At 38.9% G+C, this 24,143-nt stretch overlaps 2 protein-coding genes across 2 annotated transcripts in view; one reads left to right on the top strand and one right to left on the bottom strand.

Annotated features, from left to right (window-relative positions):
- Positions 1–21,033, top strand: part of LOC124156646 (putative nuclease HARBI1) — a 32,862-nt gene extending 11,829 nt beyond the window's left edge. Inside the window, exons 3-5 of the mRNA XM_046531303.1 lie at positions 19,829–19,961; positions 20,052–20,196; positions 20,290–21,033. Coding sequence (XP_046387259.1) covers positions 19,829–19,961; positions 20,052–20,196; positions 20,290–20,672 — 661 coding nt within the window. The 3' untranslated portion in view covers positions 20,673–21,033. The remainder of the gene's footprint in view (positions 1–19,828; positions 19,962–20,051; positions 20,197–20,289) is intronic.
- LOC124155316 lies at positions 21,026–23,370 on the bottom strand. Its single transcript, XM_046529031.1, has 7 exons — positions 22,929–23,370; positions 22,414–22,616; positions 22,086–22,274; positions 21,857–21,886; positions 21,459–21,734; positions 21,283–21,368; positions 21,026–21,176 (listed from the first exon to the last, which is right to left on the bottom strand). The coding sequence occupies exons 1-6, from the start codon at positions 22,963–22,965 to the stop codon at positions 21,351–21,353; spliced, it is 753 nt and encodes a 250-aa protein (XP_046384987.1). The 5' UTR covers positions 22,966–23,370; the 3' UTR covers positions 21,026–21,176; positions 21,283–21,350.
- Positions 23,371–24,143: the final 773 nt, after the last annotated feature.

Below are 24,143 nucleotides of genomic sequence, written 5' to 3'. Positions count from 1 at the left end.
GTAAAAATACTGCGATCGCCGCAGTCTTTTCCCTTCGCCAGATCCGAGCGCCATCTATGTAGAAGACGGCAAAAAAATCTTTAAAAAGCAATAAATAATATAGGGCGTGACGACTTATTTCGATCATTTTTGATAAAATGTAACACTACTAAAAGGAGACATCGCCAAAGTGATGTTCGGGATCTGCATGCGGATGTTATTAACCGAAACTAAATAGGTTAGGTAGAAAAAGTGTCACGGCTTTCTTCCACATAGGTCCGGGTTCGAGAAATATTCGCTTGTAGAGATTTCGAGCAGCATGACATCCCTTGAGTAATCGCTACCTCTTAACTACGGCCGTGTTTTTCTCTCTTCTAATTTTTGAAATCACTGTTACATTTTATCGCCATTCGTTTTATTTAGTTAATGTCGCCACGGTGCATGAGAAAACGCTCCCACGGCCCAACGTGCTCGTGGGCGTGAGTTTCCTCAGTGCATTCCGTCCGCCATCATGAATCTGATTGGGCCTTTGTTCCTGTAGCTTGACGCCAGGTTCGTCGTAGCTCACTCGCGTTCGGTAGCTAAGGATCCAGGTTGCGTCATGTGCCTACCGCCAATTTTTCACCGAGCTGGCCTCATCAGATAAGTGGGACTCGTTGGTTCCGACATTTATAGCTCAACTCATTACATTTTTCAAAAACGCATTGTTACGTAAAATACCTTTTTTTTAATATAGCCGTAGCCATCTAGCTCAGATTTTCAAATTTCTCAATCGGGTGCTATTTAACCCTCTTCTCGATTGTTTTCACCCGAAGAAATTAATTTCAATTTATAAATTACTAGCACGAGTCACTTGATATCCCTATTTGGAGAGAAATTGGAGCCAGTTCGAGTGAAAATGGTACCCTTTTTGAGGGCAATACCGCAGAGTATACATATAACTCTATGACCTTTGTCCCCCATTGTGACCCCCGGAGGTCAAAAAACCAACAACACGGATCTATGAATTGCCTAACCGACTTTTGCACCCTTCAAAACCTATGGTTTGACACGTTGGCTGTCATGATGGCCCGAAGTTCAACTCTATGACCCTTGACCCCCATTGTGACCCTCGGAGGTCAAAAAACCTACAATACGGATCTATGAACTGCCTAACCGACTTTGGCACCCTTGAAAACCTATGGTTTGACACGTTGGTTGTCATGAAGGCCCGACGTTTAACTCTATGACCTTTGACCCCCATTGTGACCCTCGGAGGTCAAAAAACTAACAATACTGATCTATGAACAGCCTAACCGACTTTGGGACCCTTCAAAACCTATGGTTTGACACGTTAGCTGCCACGATGGCCCGACGTTTAACGCTACGACCTTTGACCCCCATTGTGACCCTCGTAGGTCAATGAGTGAATAATACGGGTATTTGGACAATACCAATGACTTGGGCACCCTATAAAACCCTTAGATCGACACCTTTGTCGGTATGCTATTCTTTTTGCCACCCTTATGACCTTGACGGTGACCTTACTGGGTCAAAGGTTGAATTTTCGTAAATAAAATTGTTATTTTCGGGTTTCTCGGGTCCGAAACCATAAGAATTGACACCTTGGTCAATGAAATTCAGACATTTTTCTATCTCGATTTTTTTAACATTGAAACCCCATAAGGCAAATTCAAATTTTTGGTTTGGACCCAATTTGTGAGGTCAAATGGTCAAAATTTTAAAATTTTGCTTACACTCAACAAAACTTAGGACCTTTTCCCATAAGTGTGCCAATTTTCATGAACACTCTCTACGGAAAGTTACTAAAATTACAGGTCAAAAATGACACACGACACTTGGGACAGTCTGTATATACTCTGTGGCAATACGTTGATGTGCAAAGACTTGCATGTTTCTGTAATGCTCGTCACTCAGTGATTCAACCCTAAGGTTAGTTTTGGTTGGTGAGCGTAGAGCTCACTCCGAACTAACCTAGAGGCGTGTGAATTTCGCACTTCGAGAATATTCATTTGGGGTGTTCGTATGCTTCACAGGGGGGTTGAACCCAATAACCTCTGGTAGCTGACCTGCCCAATATGATCCCATTGAAATAAATACTTGCATTTACCCACGATGTTAAAATTTATTGCAATATAGATTTTAATGTTACTACATTCAAGAAAATGACATAGTAATATTGAAATGCATTTTATAATCGTGGAGAATTATTTCAATATGGAATAATTCCACTTCCTTTGGATTGTATCTTTCGGTCTTATTTTTATTTTTTATTTTATTCCCAAACCACCGAATACAGCTCATGTTGGCCATTTTACATCGGGATATTCAACAATTTTAATAATTAAACGCACACGAACAACCATGCTCTGGAGAGGGGAAACCTACCCAGGCGGGACTCGAACCCGCGACCTCTTGTTTGGCAGGCGAGGACGTTACCCCGCCGCCACCGAGGCCGGCAAAATAGAATTTTATTCCATAGAAATGTCTAAATTGAGTTTTCCATACCAGAATAGCGATATAATGTATGTATTCCTGACACTTTAGAGGGCGAGGTGTTGATATCGATTAATGGCCATCGATATCTGGGACTTTTTTCACGGCCTCTGGACGTCGCAGTTGTGTTAATTTTCTAAGCATTTTTCTCTTTACTACATTCGTGAAAGTGAACACTGTCGATATTTCCACCCTCATTTCCATTCCGCGTGAGTTTTTTTTTAATGTTGAAGGTTAATAGGCCTACACGTATACTGTTAATGGGAACTCAAATACCTTCGGACTACCCTGGATGTTGAATAGAGCCTTAACTCTGGTGGAGAATAGAGAGTACATATTCGCTTCGGAAGGCCGAACACGCCCTTGGGATAAGGCTGTGATGCTGCGTTTCCATATCGTCGATCCAATATCGAGTCCATTGCCGCTTTTGCCATAGCACACACCACAATAACAACGACGAGATCAATGCGTCGAGTGTTGTTACCTCACCCGACCTTTGGAACTGTAAGGACACACCTTTGGGCTTTATTAACACGCGCCACTGCTGAGACTCAAGAGAGCCCTTTAAATGGACGAAGGCGCTTGCTTCACAAGACCTCCCATTGGATGTTCTCGTTCACGCTTTTGCAGAGAACGGTTGCCGAAAAAATTGATAGAGCAATTTTTAAGTCACCATTTTTTAACCATTTTATTGGATAAAAATGAAAAGTATACTTTTAAAAGCTAACAACCGAGTATGTCCAAATTTTCGGAATTGAAACATGTAGGGAAAAACAATTTTTCAACGGTCTCTTCCATTTTGTCGACGATGTTTGTTATCGCAGTTTGATTGGAAAACGAGTTTACAGAGAAATGATTAAGTTTCCAGGGTTTTCACCCAGTTGTATAGAGCCTTGCGTCATTGATTATGTGATTATTATAACCTTATATCGCCTCGTTTAATGGTACCCTTAATAAAGCAAAGGTGTAACCTGTTTTTCTGCTATCTCGGATGATAGCAGAGCTCTTTTGGATTTATTTTGCGAGTCCTAATTTAAGATGGGATTTGGAGCAGAGAGTGGTTTTGAGCCCAGCGCATTAAGTGTGCGTCTTAGCTGAAATATCTTCTCGCTAAGCCAACAGATGAAGTGAAATCCTCGAAAGCACAAAGGCTCACGGGATGAATTGTTAAGGTGTCCTTTGTGATTCTCTCACACATGGAGAACATAAGTGAAATTCTTTACTCCGTAAAAAAATCTGTTGCTGTTTTATGATCTTTATTTTAGGCTTACTATTTTTCTCTCCGATCTAATGGAGCCTCTAATTTATTTCCTTAATTCCGACCCATTAATAGAGCCTTTATTTATTTCATTGGTCCCAAAATAGCGTTGCATAGTTTAGATGTCCACCCCTTCACCCATACTCCATCCTCTGAATTTCCTGTATCTCACATCGGCGAGAGTAAGTTTCTAGTTAGAGTTTCATCCTACTAACCTTAGCTCCGAGTTGGTGGCGACCTTCAGTCAACCTCCACTGGAATGGAATGTCTATCTTTTCTTGGGAACAGTGGCTGTGGAGATTTCTCGGATTTCACACTGGGTAAGATTCTCCACATCTTAACGTTTCGATGAGTGACCCGCATGTATTCCTCAGGATTTCTGGAATCCAATGCCATTCCGTTCGACAATCGGGTTTTGTGAATTTATTTCAATTTACTGTGATCAAGGGTGGTTACTAGATTAGACAGCACATAGACTAGACATGCTGTAGTTAAATTTTATCGCCTTCGTGAAGTTCATAAGATGGTCTGAGGTTATATTACAATTCATTGGTAAGCTCTAATTTGGCAAGCTGTTAACCCGATCTCGATTAAACCATCTTTGACACTATGAAAGAGCCTTTTAAGAAAGTTATTATGAGCCATCCTTTACGCTCTTGTAAAATGTTGAAAATGCTCCCTTCGAGACACATGCATAAGTATAAAGTTCTTCGAATTATTTTGTGAGAAATTTAACTAAAGCACCAGTGTCAAATAGCCTGGGCTGGTGGCATTTTCATTTGGTGTTCACAGCATTGCCAATGCCCAAACTAGTTTTTAAAGTATCCCGGAACTAGCCGCGGTGATAACTTTTACGGGAGTCACCCGCAATGCACAATCGTGCGAAAGTTCCACAGAAAAATCATCAGCTTAGACGGGTATTCGAACCCGGATCCCCCGATTTCCGGTCGAGTGCTTTAGCCAGTTAATGCGTCATTCTTCCCTGTGGATATTTGCGGACACTTCGGGACAAGGTGTGGCTGGACTGTTGGGCATATGATGCCACTAGCAGTCCAAGTCGTGCGCTCAGCGCCACAGCCTCGGTAGCTTAACTGGCTAAAGCGCTCGACCGGAAATCGTGGGATCCGGGTTCGAATCCCGGTCAAGGCGGATGATTATTTTCTCTGTGGCTCATTGCGGGTGACTCCCGTAAAAGTTATCACCGCGGCTAGTCCCGGGATACTTTAAAAACTAGTCAAGAGCGAACACCGCTATGTGTTCTATGTCCGGGCCTGCTCTTCGGCTGTGGCACTGAGAGGAACTCTGCCACTGACGGGACATCAACTCGGATCCACGGAAGAGAAAGATGAATCCCTTTTCGGAGCACCAATTTGGTTCTACTCTCGTTAAAATGATGATAATAATCATAATATTGTGTATTCTCCCACTCTACAAAATGATAACATGAATAAAAAATTGTAGAATGAAATAAAAATTTGAACCGCAAGGGAAGAAAGAAAAGGAGATTTGAGCCGAGGAAGAATCGCAGTTCATGTTCAGCGAAATGAGTTGAGTCCTCTTTCATCCCCGCGAGGAGCTCAAATGCGTTTTCTTGGGGAGCGATCTCTTCCGAATGGTCGGGCTCATTCAGTGTCCCTCCCTTACTGGCTATATAAGCTCTAAAGGAGAAGATCGTTTTAGGAAGCAATGGGGGTGGTTTTTTATATCTCCTTTTTTACGTTTACTCACTCTTCTTGAGTACAAAAGACCAATGGATCTCTTTGCTCCGGCTTCGATTTTCCAAAATTCATGCCGTTGAATGCAAATTCACTGCTTAAGAGTTGGGACAAAAGAAAGGTGTTCTTTAGTGTTTTACCGGGGTTCTGCTGAGAAATCAGGGGTAGATAAATCCTTTGAGCTTATTTAAGCCTTAATTTATTAATAGCTTCGGCGAAATCAAACGTTACCCGGATATTTACACCATAGGTACCTCTGAAGGGAAAAGCATTCTTCCTTCGTGATTGTTCCTTGAACAATCATGAAAAGCTGTTCGAACAAGCGCTAATGAATTGCGCTACACAAAAGATTTAGGATAAAAATTTATTGAAAAGGGGAGTTATTCCTACATTGGAGACACTAAATTCTGTTTATAAAACCGCATGTTAAGTATTTCCCCGTGACCCACCACGGGCACCATTAATAATATACGGGTGATCGTGGGAGAAAAAGGGTTTCATGCGGAGGATAGGGTTCCTAAGGGTATGTGATGAAAGTAGCACATATATGCATGATAGGTACTTATGACTATCATGGATAGATGGGGTTGAAGGCGGTGAAAAAGCTTTGTAAGAGGCCGATGCGACCTTGTTACTGGGCTCTTGGCGGAAGTTAAATGAGAATTTTATGGTGGCTGCTACTGGGAAGTATTAATAAACCTCTTTTTTGCGAATATTTGCAAATTTAAAGTTTGATTTCATGGAAATAACCGCATACTGATTAGCGAGGTCTACCGTTACGGATAAACCGATTTCTGTGTGGGAAATTTCAGCAAAAAAGGGAAATCGCTTTCCTTGACCTTTATAAAATCCGGATTTCTTGGTCTTGAGCTACTTCATTGGATCCTTTTCTGGATCTGATCTGGATTGGATCCATTATTCCTTTTCCGGTAAGATCATAAGACACGAATGTGGGAAATCTGAGCTCAAATCCCAATCGAAGTATATAATTTTACCTCTGTGTAATTCACGCAAGTGCAGTTTTAATGTACGAGTTATATCTTATGATTCAAGTCATTTAATACAACTATGTTTTTAAACTTTATATTTTTTTTTCGAGTTGATTTTACGTATCAATTGAATTTTTAATTAAATGAAGTCCTCATGTTTCGTGAAAGACATGGATTTGCTCTAATGTGGTATTATTACTTAGCACGTATTTTGGTAGATGCAACGCACTGCAGGCAGTGCAGACCCTAAGTGGAGATTTGGCAGAGAGCATTGGGTATCTTCTGTGACGGAGGTAACTTTGTCAGCAGACCACGGCAAATCTCTGAGTACGAAAGCCGATTGTGCAGGAAATTAGCTGGGAGGTGTATATATTAATATTCAAATTACAAGTTTTTTAAAATGTTTACCGGGGTTATAATGGTCGGACCACGGGAAAAAGATTATCCCTCGCATTTTTTTGGCTCTGTCAGACCAAAAAATAGAGCCAAATTCATAGTTGAAGTTCTCCAAATCGCTCCGAATAATGTCTTTTGTTTAGTGTTCAAGCAATCTAGTTTTAGGGTATAGTCGGTGTCTGTGGTGGCTTTCAAAGCTGAGCTAACATTTCTTTCCTTCAAACAGAATTTATTTTCGACCATTACGATGCCGCTTGAGTTGGAATGAACAAATGTTTGCACTGTAAACAAAGCATTTCCTCTAGGCCATTGATTCAATTACTCAGCATCACACACTTGCCACAGGCACCGCTAGCGGCAATCCTAAATCCAATACAACTGTGTCGTTACCCCCAGAGATCCATCCCATGATCACGAGCCTGCAGCAACAAGGTAATGGGATCACTTCATGGTCAGGATATCCCTATGCTTTTTCCTAATGATAATACATTTTACCAACATTATGGTTTGTGGAATGAAGCTTATCCTTTCCTTATGCATTACTGACGCAAGTTGAGTTTTTTCACGTTGTTGAACGTTTCGTTGTTATTTTTCCCCAAACGCGACCTTCAGATTTTTTCGTGCCTTCTGTTTCTCTTGTGGTAATTTCTCCACGCCGTTTCTCTAATTGGGTTTTCCCCTGATGACCAAAAAGGAATCGCATTGGATTTTCTCGATAACGGTTTCGCTGATGCCTGCGAAAGTGGCTCTCACGCATTGCCTCTGGTGGTCAATGTCTTTTGAAGTTGCCGACGGTGGTTAATGAGGGAACCCTGAACGCGAGGCGTGGACGGCGGGGGTGAACCCTCAGCGACAGCGAAGAAGGCCCTTATCTTTCCTAGTAACTCTCGAATGAGCAGTAACTATCCTTATCCCATGGATAGATCACAGGATTTCTAATTTGCTATATATGCGCACCAGAATCTTAATTTCCGTTCGGAAAGTGGTTTTCCAATGGTTTATGTGAATTTTTTGTCGATACTGTAACAAAATTTTTCAAATTCTTTCGAAAAAGGCGTTCGCCTTTGCTGAGTCCATAAAATGGAGGTTAGTAATGTAGGCGAGTAATTACTAGGTTTTTAATATCCCCACACTAAAATACAGGCGTGGCGTTCGGTCATCTCCAATCTCTAGGACATGTTGATGACAATTCGTAGGTGCATGCTGGTGATTCATCACCCCATGCCATACTCCTCAGTGGCGGTTCCAGGATTTTTAGGACCGTATTAAAATTTTTGCATATTTTCTAAGTTTCCGAGAGGGTCACGTGCCCCCCTAGATCCGCCTGCGATACACTCTGAAGGTGGTTGGCAAGGTATATGTGGATTTGGTTTGGTGCTCAAATTTTTCCTTTGATGAGGAAGCCCTTACGATTTGATGGCCATGAGGTTATTGGCAGTAGTTTCGGAAATGATTTACACTATGTAACTTTTAGATATTGAAGTTACATATCCGTAAAAATGTCTGGTGATGAAAATCGAAGCTTGACTTCGGTGTGCTACAATTTTCTCGTCAATACTTCTTTTTGTAGAGCATTGATAAGTAATGGTATGCATGGTTCCCGATGTAATTGTTGTTATTATGTCTTGCTAAACCATATTTCCTTGAATCACGATCATGTATATTTTTGACGGATATTTAGCCAAATAAAATCATGTGATGAACGCAATAGCATTTAAACGTAATTATTATCGTAGCATTCAGTATCCTCTAATTCTTCTTTAGTCCATTTATTCTTTTTTATTTACTTTCATAATTGAATTTGGTTTAAAAAATTCTGCTGTGAATATCAAATTTTATATACTTTGTGTTTCACATGAACTCATTAGTTATTTTTCAGCCTACAGCCGATAAATAGTTGCAATTGTCGCTAGTGACTTGTCGTTCGTCATATTTTAAATTTGCCGCACCGTGGTTGAATCGTATATTTAATCCAAAATATACATTTTTCCGGTTTCATATTCAACAAATAATCTTCGCTCATTGGTGTTAAGGGCTTTTTCCGGCTGTCAGTAGGGAAAATATTGAGTTTCCTTTTATGGATTTCCCCTAGGGAACCATGTATTTCTGCTAAACAGGAATGTGGCGGACGGGGTAAAGTGCCACGCCCCCCGCCTTCACTTTCCTATCGTGGGAGGGGTAGATAACGCCCTCTCAAGAAGACTTATGGTAAAAGCAAACGACTTCAACAATAGGCATGGCGACTTCAACAATAGGCGTTGCGAATCATTGCATAAGTTACACAAAGAGTTTCTGCTCTGCATTTGCGCACAAATTCGACGATATTTTCCTCTAATTCTATGAATCTGCCGCATCGAGACCCCTGAAATGACTTCCACGATGTATTAGTGCTTTGCAATCTTTCCAAAGACTTTCTTTCCACGCCAAATTTTTCAGCCGTCATATGAATGCTATGATTTACGGTGCATTCTGCAATGTCTATTTTTAAATTGGCATCGAAACTCCGTCTTTGATGGCTTCTTATCTGCCGCAGGATTGATCCTCATCTTTCTACTTGATCCATCTCCTCTCTGTTCAACGTAAAATTATTTTTAATGAAGAAAATATCGCGGAAATAATTGCGAAATATTATGTGACGTAATTTATCGATCCTACTTACCCTGGCAAATTGAAGATATTCCTCCATAAATTGATCGCACTTTCGATGCTGAGTCGCTGGATTTCGATCAAATGCAGTAATGCTGGCGCTTCTGGTTTAAAGCCATTGATTATTGTGCCTTTTCAGAAACAAATGCATAAATATTGCACATTCTTGTTCTGTGAAGGCGGTAAAGGCAGTGGTTGTAAACACGAACCGCACAGGCACATGGACATATAGTAGCTACGGCCGCAATGAAATGCGAAATCGTCACGAAAGGTTTACTTTAGTGATGGGTCGGTTTGATTCCTCGATTCTCGACCAAGAACCGGAATCGAAAACGAGTACTTGCCAAGGTGAAAAATCGATTCCGATTCCAGTAGTACTTCAAACAACAAAATATACAACCGCGTTTCCAACAGTCATTTGAATTTTCGCGCCACGTAATCGTGATAACAAAACACATATCTTCTAGGGATGTGCGAGTACTCGAAACTTCAAGTCGATTGAGTAGTTGGTACTCGACTCGAGCGTTTCGAGTAGCATTACAAATGTCGAGTCGAGTAGTTAAGGTTACAGAGCTTTCGAGGCTAGTAGGTCCAGCAATCTGCCGACAGGAATTGCTATCATGAAACTCATGTAATAATACAGTTTTTATAGCCGATAAGTCATTCTAATGCCTTGGCCTGGTAGTTTCAGCTTGCCGAATACACCATAGTTGTCGACGTGGGCGTCGATTACCTTTACGCCAGCCGCGGCGGCCGATCGTCTTCCTACTGCACGCACACTGGTCCGAAATCGGAAAAAGCTGGAATAAAGTCCAAAATGACCTTTTTGGGGATAGAGACTTGAAACTTAGTGTAAGTAATCATAAATCATTACCACATATATATTTATATGCCGTTTTACACATATACGAACCTTTAGTGAGATACAGAGGCCCAAACATGACCAATTTTTCAATGCCACGCGAGATATCGTTTTTCCTCAAAAAATCTTTGAATTTATTCTAGTGGTTTTGCATTGGTATGAGTTTTATGGAATATAAAACGCAATATTCCTTTGAACTGGTGCTTTGCCTATACTTTCAATGACTTTTGAAGATTTTGGCTCTCATCTGTCTGCTTTTACGACGCAAAATGGCCGACCCGTGTTTCACGTGAAATTTGACATAAAGTAGACATTATCTTTCGTTTACGGAAAATATAACTCGGAAAATTTGAACCAAATTATAAAGTAGAGATTTCTAAAAAGTAATAATTAGAAATCTTGGAAAAAAAAGTCTGCGACGAAGGAAATAAGAGCGATTTTTCAATCGCGCGTAAAAGCTCAGCTACACGCCGTGGAACTCTAAGGCTCGGTACCTGAGGTCGATTTTTCACGATGTAGAATAATTGGTTTTTCTGCTTGAGAATTTGAAAGGGCCGAATATTACACTATTCATATATGTAGTACGTAATCTTTATTACAGCTATGAAAATTTCTGTACTCAGGGCTCTCCCTTGTAGTTTGGATACATATATATGGTCGACATATTATGTGTGCCAATATTCTAAAGTAATACCTATCATGTAACACCACTTTTCAGGTATGTTCTGTTTTGAAATATAGCTATTATATTTTAATTACATAGTGATGATATGAAAGATGCTTTTGTCAACTGACTCTTTCACAGAGTAATATTTTTAAAAGTGGTTTTCTTGCTGCCTGGAATTAAGTCATATTTTTCTTGGAGCCTATGGCATCAGAATCGATGGAATCGGTATCGGTAGAACCGGAATCGAAATGTCAGAATCGGAATCGGGATTGGAATCGATAAAATTTTGTACTACTGTATATTCCGTCTTAACGAATGTGCTAACTTTGTGAAAACATTGTTTCTTCTTCTTCTTTGTGCCCCACCAAAATTTGTGTTCGTGTTGTCAGCACACAATCAGGGTTGATTGATTTAAATCACGATTTAAATTACTTGATTTTTATTTTAAAAAATCAGGTGATTTAAATCATAATGTGATATATATGTTTGATTTTTAAAGAGTCAAGAAAAGGAAGCTGTAAGTGTATAATTTTGATTTTTATTTCTTAATTAATACAATGAATCGTCAGTTATCAGCACAATGGTGGCTCTTAAATAGAAATGATACGGTAGGAATGCATATAACATGAACAATAAAAAAAATAGCCTTGGTTAGAAGACTAGTGTATCCGTTGAAAAAAATTGTTTTCTGATTTAACTTCTAAGCGTAGGCACCATACAAAGTTGCAATTACAGAATTTTTCTAAACTTCATATGCTTTAGAACCGCATAATATCGCACATTTGATACTTCCAATGGCAATTTTATATTATGCTGGTGTAATTTTTAATTTGATACCATTGGCATTTCCATAGTTCTGTCCCCTGATTGACTAAATGTTGTATTAAGTTTAGAGTATGTTGCCTCGTATTGTCTCTGCAAACGATCATTCTACAATATGCTGCCCAAATAGTTAGTTTTGCAAATAACTGAATGTTTGATGAATGGAGAATCATAAAAATCTCATTTAAATCAATAAAATCAGATTTAAATAAAAAAATCAACAAAAATGTTTTTTTTTTAAATCATGATTGTTATCAACCCTGCACACAATGCTACCACTTTATCTGATATGGAATGTTTCTCCAATGTATTGGAATTGTAGTTCTGCTGTTTCTCCTGGCAAGCCCTGCAATTCTAATGACTTTGTTTGCAATCCACTTGACGGTAGGAAGAACCGCACAATTATTCTCACAATTTTTAAAGCCTTGTGGTTTGAGGCATCAGCTAAAATAGCAATGAACTCTGATTCTTTAAGTTCCTGTTGCAGTGGTTCCATGGCAAAAGGAGGAAAAACATTTGTAACAATAGCCTCAGCTGTAGCTCTAGCACGTGCAAACTTGCCATTAAATAACTTTTGCTCAAGCTTTGAAGTGCAATCCATAGAACGGAAACTGTGATTGTGATTGAGAGTATGAAATGCCATTGCTTCTCCTTCAGCAGCTGCTGTTTGTAGTTCCTCCTTTCCTGCTTCTGTATTTCGAAAGAAATTTGTTAGAACTGATGAAGAGGAAGCTGCTGTTAGGGTAGACCGGGGCAATCCCGACACCCTACTTTGCGGTCGTATTTAGAGGGCCAGGCGCTGCTTTTTAGTGCTGATGCATTGCGGACGACACTGCAATTAGTGCTTGGTATGCTCCTGTCGTCTGAGCAAACAAGTTGTTTTATGGTGAAGCATAATTCATTTTCATAGTTTTTCATCTAAAAATTGACTCCCATACAAATCAATGTAGCACTTTAACAGCACGTGTCATTGTTATAGCTCTTAGATTATTAAAAATTACGTAATATAACTAACGTTTTGGTATATCTCTTGTTAAACTTCAACGTTCAGAGTAGTCTCCAGGGTTTTGTAACCACCATATTGTTCTTTCGGGGTAATGCCGACATCCTATGAGGGGGAAATACCAACAGGGTGTCAGTATTTCCCCATTTATTCTATACTTTTGCATGAGACTGTTAGGGCCTTATTGTTTATTTTAAATGACCTCCAGATGGTGAGATTGAGGAAACAGACCACGGAGAGGGGGAAATGGAATAAGGAGACTTATAAAAAGGCGTTTGAGTTGGTGCAAAGTGGAGGAACTGTTAAAAGGGTGGTGGCTGAATTAGATATTCCCAGAATCACCCTTAATGGCCGTCTGAAATCCAACTCTATGGCCAAACCAGCCTTGGGAGAAAATCTTACTTCACACCCGACCAGGAAAGCATACTATCTAATCATATTAAACAGTTATCAAACCAGTTATATGGCATAACTTTGACTGATTTAAGGCAATTAGTGTATGATCTTCCTGAAAAATTAAATGTTAAGCATAATTTCAATAGAGAGACCTAAATTGCTGGCGAGGACTGGGCTAGTGGGTTTTCAAGTCCTGGTGGTCGTTTTTAAAGATCAGGCAAGTATTTTATTATTATTAAATAAAAGAAGCTATCGCCGAAATATCACGCGAATTTTTTCCTTCCAAAAGAGTAGTTACTTCTTACCTTCTAGTATTCATTTGTTTATCCGTGCTCTTCAATATGCCCAAAAATTACGTAAATAGCGTTTTCACAAATAAGCAATCAGCAATCTAATTATTTTCTTATTTTTTACCACTGTTGGGATTACCCCTAAGGCATGTCAAAATCACCCCAGTGACCGGGGAAATACCGACATCTGGTAACAGTCACAGAAAACACTTTTTTTACTTCATAAATTACATTAGTTTGTTAACATAACATATCATACGGATGTAGAAAATTCGAACTAATTTGCAAGTAGTTCAATAAACGATGTAACTAAATTAGTAAAAAAAATAAAGTTAAAAATGTCTTAAGGTGTTGGAATTACCCCAGTCTATCCTACTGTATTTCTATGTTTCTCAGTCTTTAAGTGGTTGGAAATGTCTCCCCCACCACCGGGAGCTACTGAAAATTCACATCTGCACACTGTGCAGCATACATCAGAATTAGTCCTGTTCTTTTGAACGAAAGGAAATTCCTTTTGCAGTTCCCTGTCAAATTTGCAATGCCGTTTCCCCATTTTTCTTAGGCTGAAAGTTTGCCAGATTTTCAGTGGTGAGTGATGAGGAAAGACTAGGAGGAAGAAAGTGAGATAGCTATGCAGTAATTGACATTTGTACTGTGTTGTCTTTTAGTAATTTATTAAAAAAATATATTAAATTTTGTACTTAAAATTTTCAGCATACCTGTCGTTTCAAAACGCTCAACCTTAGGTATGGTAGTTATGATGTTAAACTTGCTGAATTCCTTACTGAAGACATAAGAGTTAACCCTTAACCAGTGACGTGAAATTCTTGTTACACTACCAGTGACGTGTGGTCTGGGAGACCGCAATAAATCAAAAATTCATAAAATATTGCTACGCCATTTTTATTTCTTTGTTTAATTTTTCTTTGAATGCTCAACTATTTTAAAACTGATATATTTTACACTCCCAATACGAACCAATTTGTCATAAAAAATTGTGATTTGAAGCAGGACCAAAAAACCGATGCCAAAAACTCTAATTGAGTTATAATTATTATATTTATGTATCAATATTTCGCCAGATTCAAAAAAGGCCTTAAATGTTAAAGTTGGAAGGCTAAGTAGTGAGTAGCCATGAAATTTATCCCGCTTATTCCTTTTCTTGATGCATTCTTAGTAAGTGACGTGCGGTCTCACAGACCGCTAATCGAGTTCAATTGCAAATTTACAGAAATTAATAAAAGGAACGTTAAATTTTAAGAGTGGGATGTCCTTGTTATGCAAAAATATGAAGCTAACGAGAATTATAGATATTTTGAAATCTTAATTTTGAAAATATTCATAATTTTAGAAACGCAGCGGTCTCTCAGACCGTACGTCACCGGTAAAGGGTTGAAGTAGGGAGTCAAATAGTGAAGTCTCGAAAATTAAGTAATTTGTAAAGCAAAAGTCCAAAGCCTGTGAAGATGACTAATCCCAATGGCCCAAGCCAAAGCCCAAATACCAAGCGAAAACCTAGCTAAGAATAACAAACGAAAGCACTGTCAAAGGCAAAGTCAAAAGACTAAATTCTAAAACCACAAAGAACATGCCATAAAATTACAAAGCTTTTGCTTAGATTCACAACTTACGGTCTGCTATGGTGTTTACTGAAACATATCAAGATCTTTTAACTTAGTTTTTCAGCATTCATTTAGAAATCAATGAAAAAGTCAGCAAACGCACAGTCAGTCTTCCGAAGACCGTTGAGATATCCATACTAAACGACGCAACCGCGAATCTCCCGCTTTGACGTTCAGACAGATCTCTGAGATTGAGCGATATACCAATACATAGTTCAATTGATACTCACTTGTGATTGTGCAGCACTTTGGCAAGGAAGTTAATTTAACTGCCGTAATTAAAGAGCCGTAAAATGTCCCGTTATTGTAGACGGCTAAAATAATAAAAGTAAAAAGTTGATGGGATAATTTTTCTTGTCTCTTGTTAATAATAACCTTGAATTAATCCCAGATTTTTGTTTGGTCAACAAATTTATAAACTAACGCAAAATAAAAGTTTCAGTATTTCACACAGATGCAAGTCAAAAACCAGGTCAATTGCCTGTCCCGGGGAACATCGCGGGGACACTGGGACAAGCATTCTGAAAACAGGACTGTCCCGGGTAAACTGGTACATACATATGGTCACTTTACTGTGGAGAGGTTTCAGTGATAGCCACAATTTTTTTCATATCCTTCGGAAATGAAAGGCACTACTGTCTTTTAAACCATTATATTTATGTGTTTAAACAAACATAAATGCATTAGAGAACATGTATTTATTATTTAATAATTACAGAAAGCGAGTGCTATTGCGTGACTTTTACCAAGATTCGAGAGAAAACGATGTGATCTCTCTTAATTCAATAGTCACTTAATATGATTAGGATACAGTAAAACTTCGATTTTACGCACTTTGATTTTACATCAAGGCTCGTTTTTACGCAGCAACACTCAAGTCCGGCCGGAAAGGATAGGGAATTCCAATGGTGAAACTTTGATTTTACATCTTTTCTTGATTTTACACAGTTTTTCGATTTTGTGCGGCATAACCCTAGTCCCACAGAGGCCGCTAATCTTGATTTTACATAGTTGTCTTTCGACTTGTTTTGAAAATCCCGACTGGAGCAATATGAAGTTAGGTTATTTATTCGTCTAAATGAGTTGCAAAAATGAATACAAGAACGGTTGAAATGACGTCGCGCTGTTGAGAGTGAACCTAAAAGCATCGCAAATCTAATTATTGCTTCCCCTTACACCCTCTCAGTAATATTTCAGGCTCCTTTACGAACGCAAATATCGCTCTTATTGTCAGTTAAAATTTGCCGTAGAAGGATATCGAAACCTAAAATATATGGCAATTGCAGACAGATGATCGCCGGAGATATTAACATTATCACCTTTCGTTTATTATTCGACTTATTGATCGACGCTATTTATAACATATTTATTGTAATTACAGTAGATGGTCATTAATATGGAATTATGAACCACGGAATATCTATCCCTAATGTAAGGTTTTCTAGAATTTTGCCAGTGCTATGTTTTCCTTCGCCCCAGCGAAATATAACAGCGAAATGAGCCGTTAAAAATCCTCCCGTGCCAAAATTTTGGCTTCCAAGGTGATCCAAAAAAGACGGTCGTACTTCTAATATGGACGTAAGTCGATGGTGATTCAACACGGTGGTATAAGCAGCATGCATTGTCTCATTCCGCGGGGTAACCCCACATCTGCGGGACGAATGGAGGCGAGGGAAAGTTGATTGCTCGGCGCGCTTATTAGAGCTGATTCAACTTGAATCTCACTGTCAGTGGGTTTAAATGAAACATGGTTGGAACTTGAATAGCTAGCAGCTTAACTCCGCTAGGTGGCAAGCGTTTATTTTTAACGGAACGGGAGTTAATGCCCTCTGAGAATAACTCGCATCATCATTGAAGTCAAATTCAAGACGTGAGTGATAAGGCAGTCCCTTTTAAACTCATGAATGGCTTAGTACCATTAAATCGAAATACAAAAGTGTCCGGTGTTGTTATCAGATGGGGGAAGCAAAATATTACGTTAAGATGAGTCACATGGCTTGTGAGTCGAAGGTCCCGGCGCTGAATTCGCAGAAGAATGCCGACAGAGAAGCTATACCCATTAGATTCTATCTACTAATGCTAAAATTCATGGGAAAATGCTTTTTTAATGCGTAAAAATTATAAACAAGGAAAATTGTTCCGAACTATTAATGATTTTTTTTATTCATCACTGGCGGCATGACGGTAGTTGCGGGGTTATTTAAATAGCTCACTTTAAAAAAGTGATCTAAACACTGGAAAAATCTGAATTTCCAAATTTCCCGGGTCCTGTGTGCTCCATATTATCTATGGTATGCTATTTGGAAGGAGGTAACTGACAGCTGGGGTCATTAGCGCCATGAAGTAAGGGCTGGGGGGATAAGAACCCTATGTTGGCATTAGCCAGGTTGTAATGATAAGCTCAAAAGGGACCAGCACGCATATTCTGGAACCCTCTAACGATTCGTACTTTCTACTAATGGACACGTTAACTGTGCTTAAAGGCACTCACTTTACAGGCATATTCCAAAACTCACTAACGTGAGGAAAGCCATTACCGATACCGTTATTGGCGCTTTAAGCTAAAAATTGCATTCTGGGACTGGCATTAGCAAATAGTCTTAAAGCAGGGAACTTTAAGGGGCTAGTTATCGTAAAGTGCATATCTTTCTCGCTTCAAGTGCAAGACCGTAAGCGTTATTGGAGCTAATTATCACCAAAAAACTGATTATAGGTACGTGGAACTTAAGAATTTACTCTGTATATATACTGTGACTTGCATGTTATCTCTTAAGGCCTATAAACCAATGGGGAACATGCATGCTTTTTAAAAGTACTAGAATAAGAAGATTCCTACTTCAAATGTGCTCGCCGAAATTTTCGCTGATGAATTATGCTTTTAGCTGAGTTTTGAGTCTATAAAAAATAATCTTCATCAACTGCTTGAAAACACGTGACGGAACGTGGGCACGTCATATCACGGCACGGTATCCACTGATGACAGACTGAGGAAGTGGATAGAAAAATTGTCAATGTTGGGGCTCAAACGCAAATTTGGCGAATATAATTGCTGTTTTAACGTCAAACTTTGGATTGTGAATATATTGGGTTGCCAAGGCATTGTTGAAATAAATAAAGGAGATTGTTTTGGGAGATTTGGAAAGATTACATTGATATAAGTTGATAGCAGATTGTGATCTACGTTACACACCTACATCATTTGCTGAATGCAATTAGTGTATTACAGCATGATATTCAATAGGAAAACGTGTGAAAACCTTATAAATCGTGTATAAACCTATATCGTGAATCCTACAAAACCATATAAAGTGTCCCATCGTCGAGTACCTCTGTTTACTCGCTGGAGAATTGCTTGTGTTCCAAAGAACAAAAATAAGAGGAATAAGTGGTTGATGATACACAGAATGGAGTTAAATACATTATCTATATTGTCAATGGGATATTCTAAACGTAAGTACACTTTTAAATAAGGATTACCGTAGGATTTTATCGAGTCGCCAGTTTTTCTCGGATGACCACCAAATTTTGGATGAATCACTTATTTCATTTTGTAAACAACCCTATAAATATTCCATATTATTCTGTCTGTTATAGGATCAAATTATACGGAAAGTGGCTGATTACGAGAACAAATACTGATTATGATTAAACCAAGAGGAAAAATAAGGAATGTAACGGGTGGTCGACCTCTCGTCGCAAGGAGCCCCTAACAAGGAACATTCACGAAGTGACTTTCGCCGATGTCGTTCAAATTTGGTAGGGTAGTAGTGTTCCATAATAAAAGCACATTTTCTAAATTTCTCGTGCCCATAATCCTTGTGACAAAATATACAGAATATAATAAAGGCAGTTTTAGACCTGAAAGCGAGTGTGTCGTGATTTCTCTCCATCCTTACCCTGTGAATCGGCGCACGCTACAGGAATATACGAGAAATATGAGGCTTTTGGCAAGGTAAATTCAATATTTATTACTGCGATGCCTAGAACGTTCGCTGCATGTAAAGAAAAACCTAAAATTTCGACTCGCTTTTGCTGGAAATTAGGACAGGCGTTCAGAAATCCATACATTCGTACACGCTTGCGTGGTTACACGGTGCATTTTTGATTTCAGTTAGAGATTCAGACATTAGCAATTTCCGTGCATATATCTCAAAATTGAAGTAACACAACATTGTCACACATGTCTAGAGGATTTTTCTTGAATTAGTGTATGGCTTTATCAAGTTCCTCGGGGTTTCTTGTACGTATGTATTGCACTGCAGTTTCTCAGTACCTTACAGCTCTGAAATAATATTGAATGCTCTAATATTTAATGCTCTGGGGTACCGACTTGTTGGCGCGATGCTTACAAGAAATTCAAACAGGAGCATTTTAAAAATACGTCACTAAGGGAGAAACTCCCATACCTACCGCTTGATTTTGACCCAGTGTTTCAGATGACTGACTCACGCTGAAAACCAAGGCCACTCAGTTCCCCTTGAACTTGCGACCGGGTAGGGAGGGGGGGAAGATAAGAAGTTTGTGTAAGAGGCGCACCCCCATTTTCGGCTGCAATGTCTGGGGAAAAAAGGTGCGCCTCTTACACGCGCTTATACGGTAACTTAAATTTTTCATATGAGATTTTCTACAAAATTCCTTACTTTCTTTCCACCTTTTATTGACTCAATTGTTATGACTTATTCTACAGATTCAGGGAAGCGCATGGAATTAAAGGCATTATTGGGTGTATTGACTGCACTCAGATTGCAATTGTGAGGCCCCACATCCGTGAGGAAGCATACTTTAACTATAAAGGCTTCCATTCACTTAATGTACAAGCTGTAAGTGCAATAACTCCTCGCTTGCATGACCTTCTTAAATCTCCTTTTTGGCCTTTCTCTCCCATACTAACACCATTTAATGTTTTCCAGGTGAGCTCTGATGATCTGGTAATTTTGAGCCTAAATACTAGGTTCCCTGGAACCATTCATGACAGTTTTATTTGGAGGCAATCTGCCATTCGACAGGAAATGGTAGGACTTTGGGATAATGGGAACAAAGATTCAATGCTTTTGGGTGAGTCTTCACTTCTTTTCTCAAAAAGAAGGTGTTGGTTACTGCAGAGTAACAATCAAATATATAACATAAACGCTTTATTCTTGTTCTCAGGTGATAGTGGGTATCCCCTTGAGCCTTGGCTAATGACTCCCATTTTAGATGCGGCTGAGGGATCGTCAGAGGCACGATATACTCGTGCTCACTCCCAAACTAGAAATTGTGTGGAGAGAATGTTTGGTGTCCTGAAGAACACTTTCAGGTGTCTGCTACGCCATAGAGTGCTGCATTATCAGCCCCCTGTGGTGTCAGCAATAATTGTGGCATGTGCAGTGCTGCATAATATGCGGATACACCATAATGTAATGGATAGAGTGGATGTTGGGGATGTACAGCCCGATGTTAATGAAAGACTGGAAGATAACAATGGGGTAGTACGAGGGGAGCGAGTAGCAGAAGCAGAAAGAGTGAGGGCAATGCTTGTGAGACATTTTTGAACAAGTTCAGTATACTGAGCTCCAAAATGAAGTATTGGAGGGTTGTACCAGAAAATTTATATTGCAGCTTTATTTTTTGATTTTACAAAAGCCTTTCATTCCATTCTCATTCAAATATCAATAATAATAATAATAATCTATAATATACCTATAATCATCTTCATAATCTCCAAAAAACCAACCCTGAATGAAATGCCATGCATGCTGCAAATGGCAATAGGAGTCTATGAGATCAAAAGCATCCATAATAATTACAACTTTTAGCAACCAGTATCCATTATTGTGAAAAATTCTTATGGGTCATGCATGCTATCAGCTAAGTGAAGGAGAGAAAATAGGAAGCCATATTTCAATAAATCATTTATTAGTAAAAAACTCTACAGCTCTCTCAAATGCAGCAACGAATCTGCTTTCCAACTCAATCTTCTCTCTCATCTCCTTTTCCTTCAGCGATACCTTTCTCTCCTTCGCCTCTGCAATCCTTACCAATGCATTCTCAATTCCCTAAAATATATATTTATAACCTTATTATTACATAGAAGATAATGTTTCACTTCACAGAATAGGAACCAATCATTAGCACATACTATTTAATTTCATATCAACTAACCTTCAGCCTGTCCCTATGAACTTCTTGCCCCTCCTGCAACCTTCTTATTGCCTCATGCAAGGCACCACTTAGAGTTGGTTTTCTCTCTGAGAAAGATGGAAGGTATCCAGGAAATAATCAAGGAAACAAAGGTTAAAATGTAAATTATCTCAGTAGCATAATCCTTTTATACTTACTGCCTGAGGGAAGATCCATGGATGGGGTAGATGTAGCTGGTTGATTAAATGAAAATGGAGAGGAGGATGGAATGATAGGAGAGGATGGTTCATTAACAGGTGAGGAAGGTAGAATGATAGGGGAATGGGCTGATTGACAAGGGAGGATGGCAGATCAACAGGGGAGGATGATGGGCTCACACACACAGGGGGTGAAATCACCAGTGAAGGTGGGTTTGGTGTTACACAGGGTTTTAAGGCAGCAGGTATTGCTGAAATATTCAGCATTTCGTCTGCCTGAAAATATAGGTGTATTCAGATATTTTAACTTTCCAAAAGCATTGAATTGGCATTTAAATTTGGTTATGATTATCAAGTACAACTAATAATAATTTATTCTCCACCTTGTGGTTACATACCTCGAACACCACTTCATACTCCACAACATCCTGAAATCGAAAGTTTCAGAAAAGTTAATGTAAAAGCTTTACATATTACAATCCAAAAAGGCTTATCTTGTAATCACTCCACTAATTAAGACTAAAAGGCATTGATTCTGAATTGTACTGTCAACAGAGAGTCTTTATTCTTCAAATGGAAATGTTTTGGAACATGGAGCCACTCTCAAATTCTAACAGCTAAACTTACCTCAGGCCTCCGAGGAAGTCCATACTCCTCCACAGGATGGCCTAGGGAGGTCTCCACTCCAATGATATTGAGGACCTTCACGTCCATTTGCGACAGGTCCACCATCGTAGTATTGTTCCCTGTGGCACCCCTAGCAGCTTTTGCTTTAGATGCCCGCCCTCGGACATTGCATTTCAAATCTGTCCAGCACTTTAGAAAGAGGGAGAGAGAATAAGCACACATTAGTTAGGTAGTAATTGTCACACATTAGAATTTTTTTATGAAGTCATCTCAGGGTTTGAGGGCCATCAACTTCTTGTGTGGTACCATATTAGAAATAATAGGCTACCTTTCTCCAATCACTCCCAGCTTTCGATGGCCCCGGCAGCTCATTCAATATATCTGCCACTCTCCTCCACATCTCTTCATTGGCCACCTTTCCATTGGCAGACAAGAATCTGCCGGATGCGAACTCGCGGTGCTGCGCCATGAACTCCACTAAAATATCCAGCTGCCTACTGCTGGCCCTTCCTCTTTTAACTTCATCTTGCTCTAAAGTCACAAACGGTAACAAATTACCCAAATTGAAAGTTGGAATAACATTTAACCGGTGCATAGTAGTACATATAAAATATCACGCAATAATAAAAAACTGACTTAACAAGGAAGCTGTCAAATATTTTGGAAATAAACGCTAAGCGTTTGTTTGTAAACGATATTAATTCAAATTTTCAATTTCAGATCCACAGTTATTACTCATTAAATGAGAAGGAATTCATAGGTATAATCCGAACAATTCATAAGTAGTATTAAAAACGTATGATGGAACATTATAAAATAAGCACAATAATCCATAATACTTACTCGAAATGCACACCTTCTTTTTCCAGGCTTTGTCCATAATTTTTTACCTATTTCTTCCGTATCTGTAAAAGTAATTGAAAATTTTAACTTCCATCACATAATATAAGTTATTTCTCCTTAGGTAAATATATTTCATGGTCTAGTTATCATTAGTCATTATATTAATATATTTAAGATGAACACATGCACTTCTCACATTTCAGAATATACACACGAGTAATAGATTTTAAAATAAAATTATGATAACAATAGCAACAGTTACATTACCTTTTTCGTGCCAATTTTTTCTGGATCTTGGGTATTTCACTCTTCACTTGTTTTCTTCTTAGGTTCCTATTGGTCGCAACGATCTACGCCACCAACATCAGTGACGTCTATGGCTAGTCCATTAGAGAGACAGATTCACGGACTTTCACTTAACCGCCCGGTCACCAGGGGCGGAATTCTGTACACAGTACCGACGATTGTCGGTGTCGGTAAGCCGGTCCTACCGATAAGTCTGGTACGAGCGATTCCGGTGACACGTTTTACCGACGATTGTCGTTATACCATCGACAGTTGTCGGTAAACCCGTCGGTACATACCGACGATTTCAAACGCTCGGTAGGACCTACCGACAAATTTTTAGCAATATGGCGGACTTTTGTTTACACTTTTCGGCCTAAGCTGACGATTTTAAATCATAATCTACGACGCTAGATCCGTGGAAGTGCTCGAATTGTATGTTATTTATAATAAAAATGATTCATTAAACACTTGAAACGTAAAATTTACATAGTGGGAGCAGTATTTAACTTTGCCAATGTTACACATATATTACATTATGCGTTCCAATAGCGTAAGGTATTTTACATTATAAATATTCCGTAATTTTAAGTATGTAACGTATTGCTTTGCTTTTAAATTACTCACAACAAGACACGATAGGTATCTATTGTTGATTCGTAAAGTTTGGATCCGAAATTAATTTATCTTTTCAATAAAAACGAATGCCTATTGATGCACTTTCAATGAAATATATACGTGGACATTTCGTTCACTTTCATATTAACTTCAATACCCTATGTGAGCATCTGAGAATGGGGTTTATAATGAAAATAACTCTCCTACCTTCGTAAGTACTCTTGAGTCAAGCATCAGACAGCAACGACGAAATAGAAAAAGCATGTTGCTACTATATTTTAGAAGAATATAAATGGCATCACTTAACTCCTC

The sequence above is a fragment of the Ischnura elegans genome, chromosome 3, assembly GCF_921293095.1.
Source record: "Ischnura elegans chromosome 3, ioIscEleg1.1, whole genome shotgun sequence".
Classification (NCBI taxonomy): domain Eukaryota; kingdom Metazoa; phylum Arthropoda; class Insecta; order Odonata; family Coenagrionidae; genus Ischnura; species Ischnura elegans.
Note: the sequence above shows the minus strand (reverse complement) of the source record. Positions and strands in the feature narration are given on the sequence as shown.

Bases quoted from the DNA above. Each gene is read 5' to 3' on its own strand.
- LOC124155316 (XM_046529031.1), bottom strand. From the start codon at position 22,965: ATGGACAAAGCCTGGAAAAAGAAGGTGTGCATTTCGA. The intron at 22,275-22,413 runs GTAGCCTATTAT...CTCTTTCTAAAG, and splicing joins CTGGGAGTGATTGGAGAAAG to TGCTGGACAGATTTGAAATG. The intron at 21,887-22,085 runs GTAAGTTTAGCT...TTTCGATTTCAG, and splicing joins GACTTCCTCGGAGGCCTGAG to GATGTTGTGGAGTATGAAGT.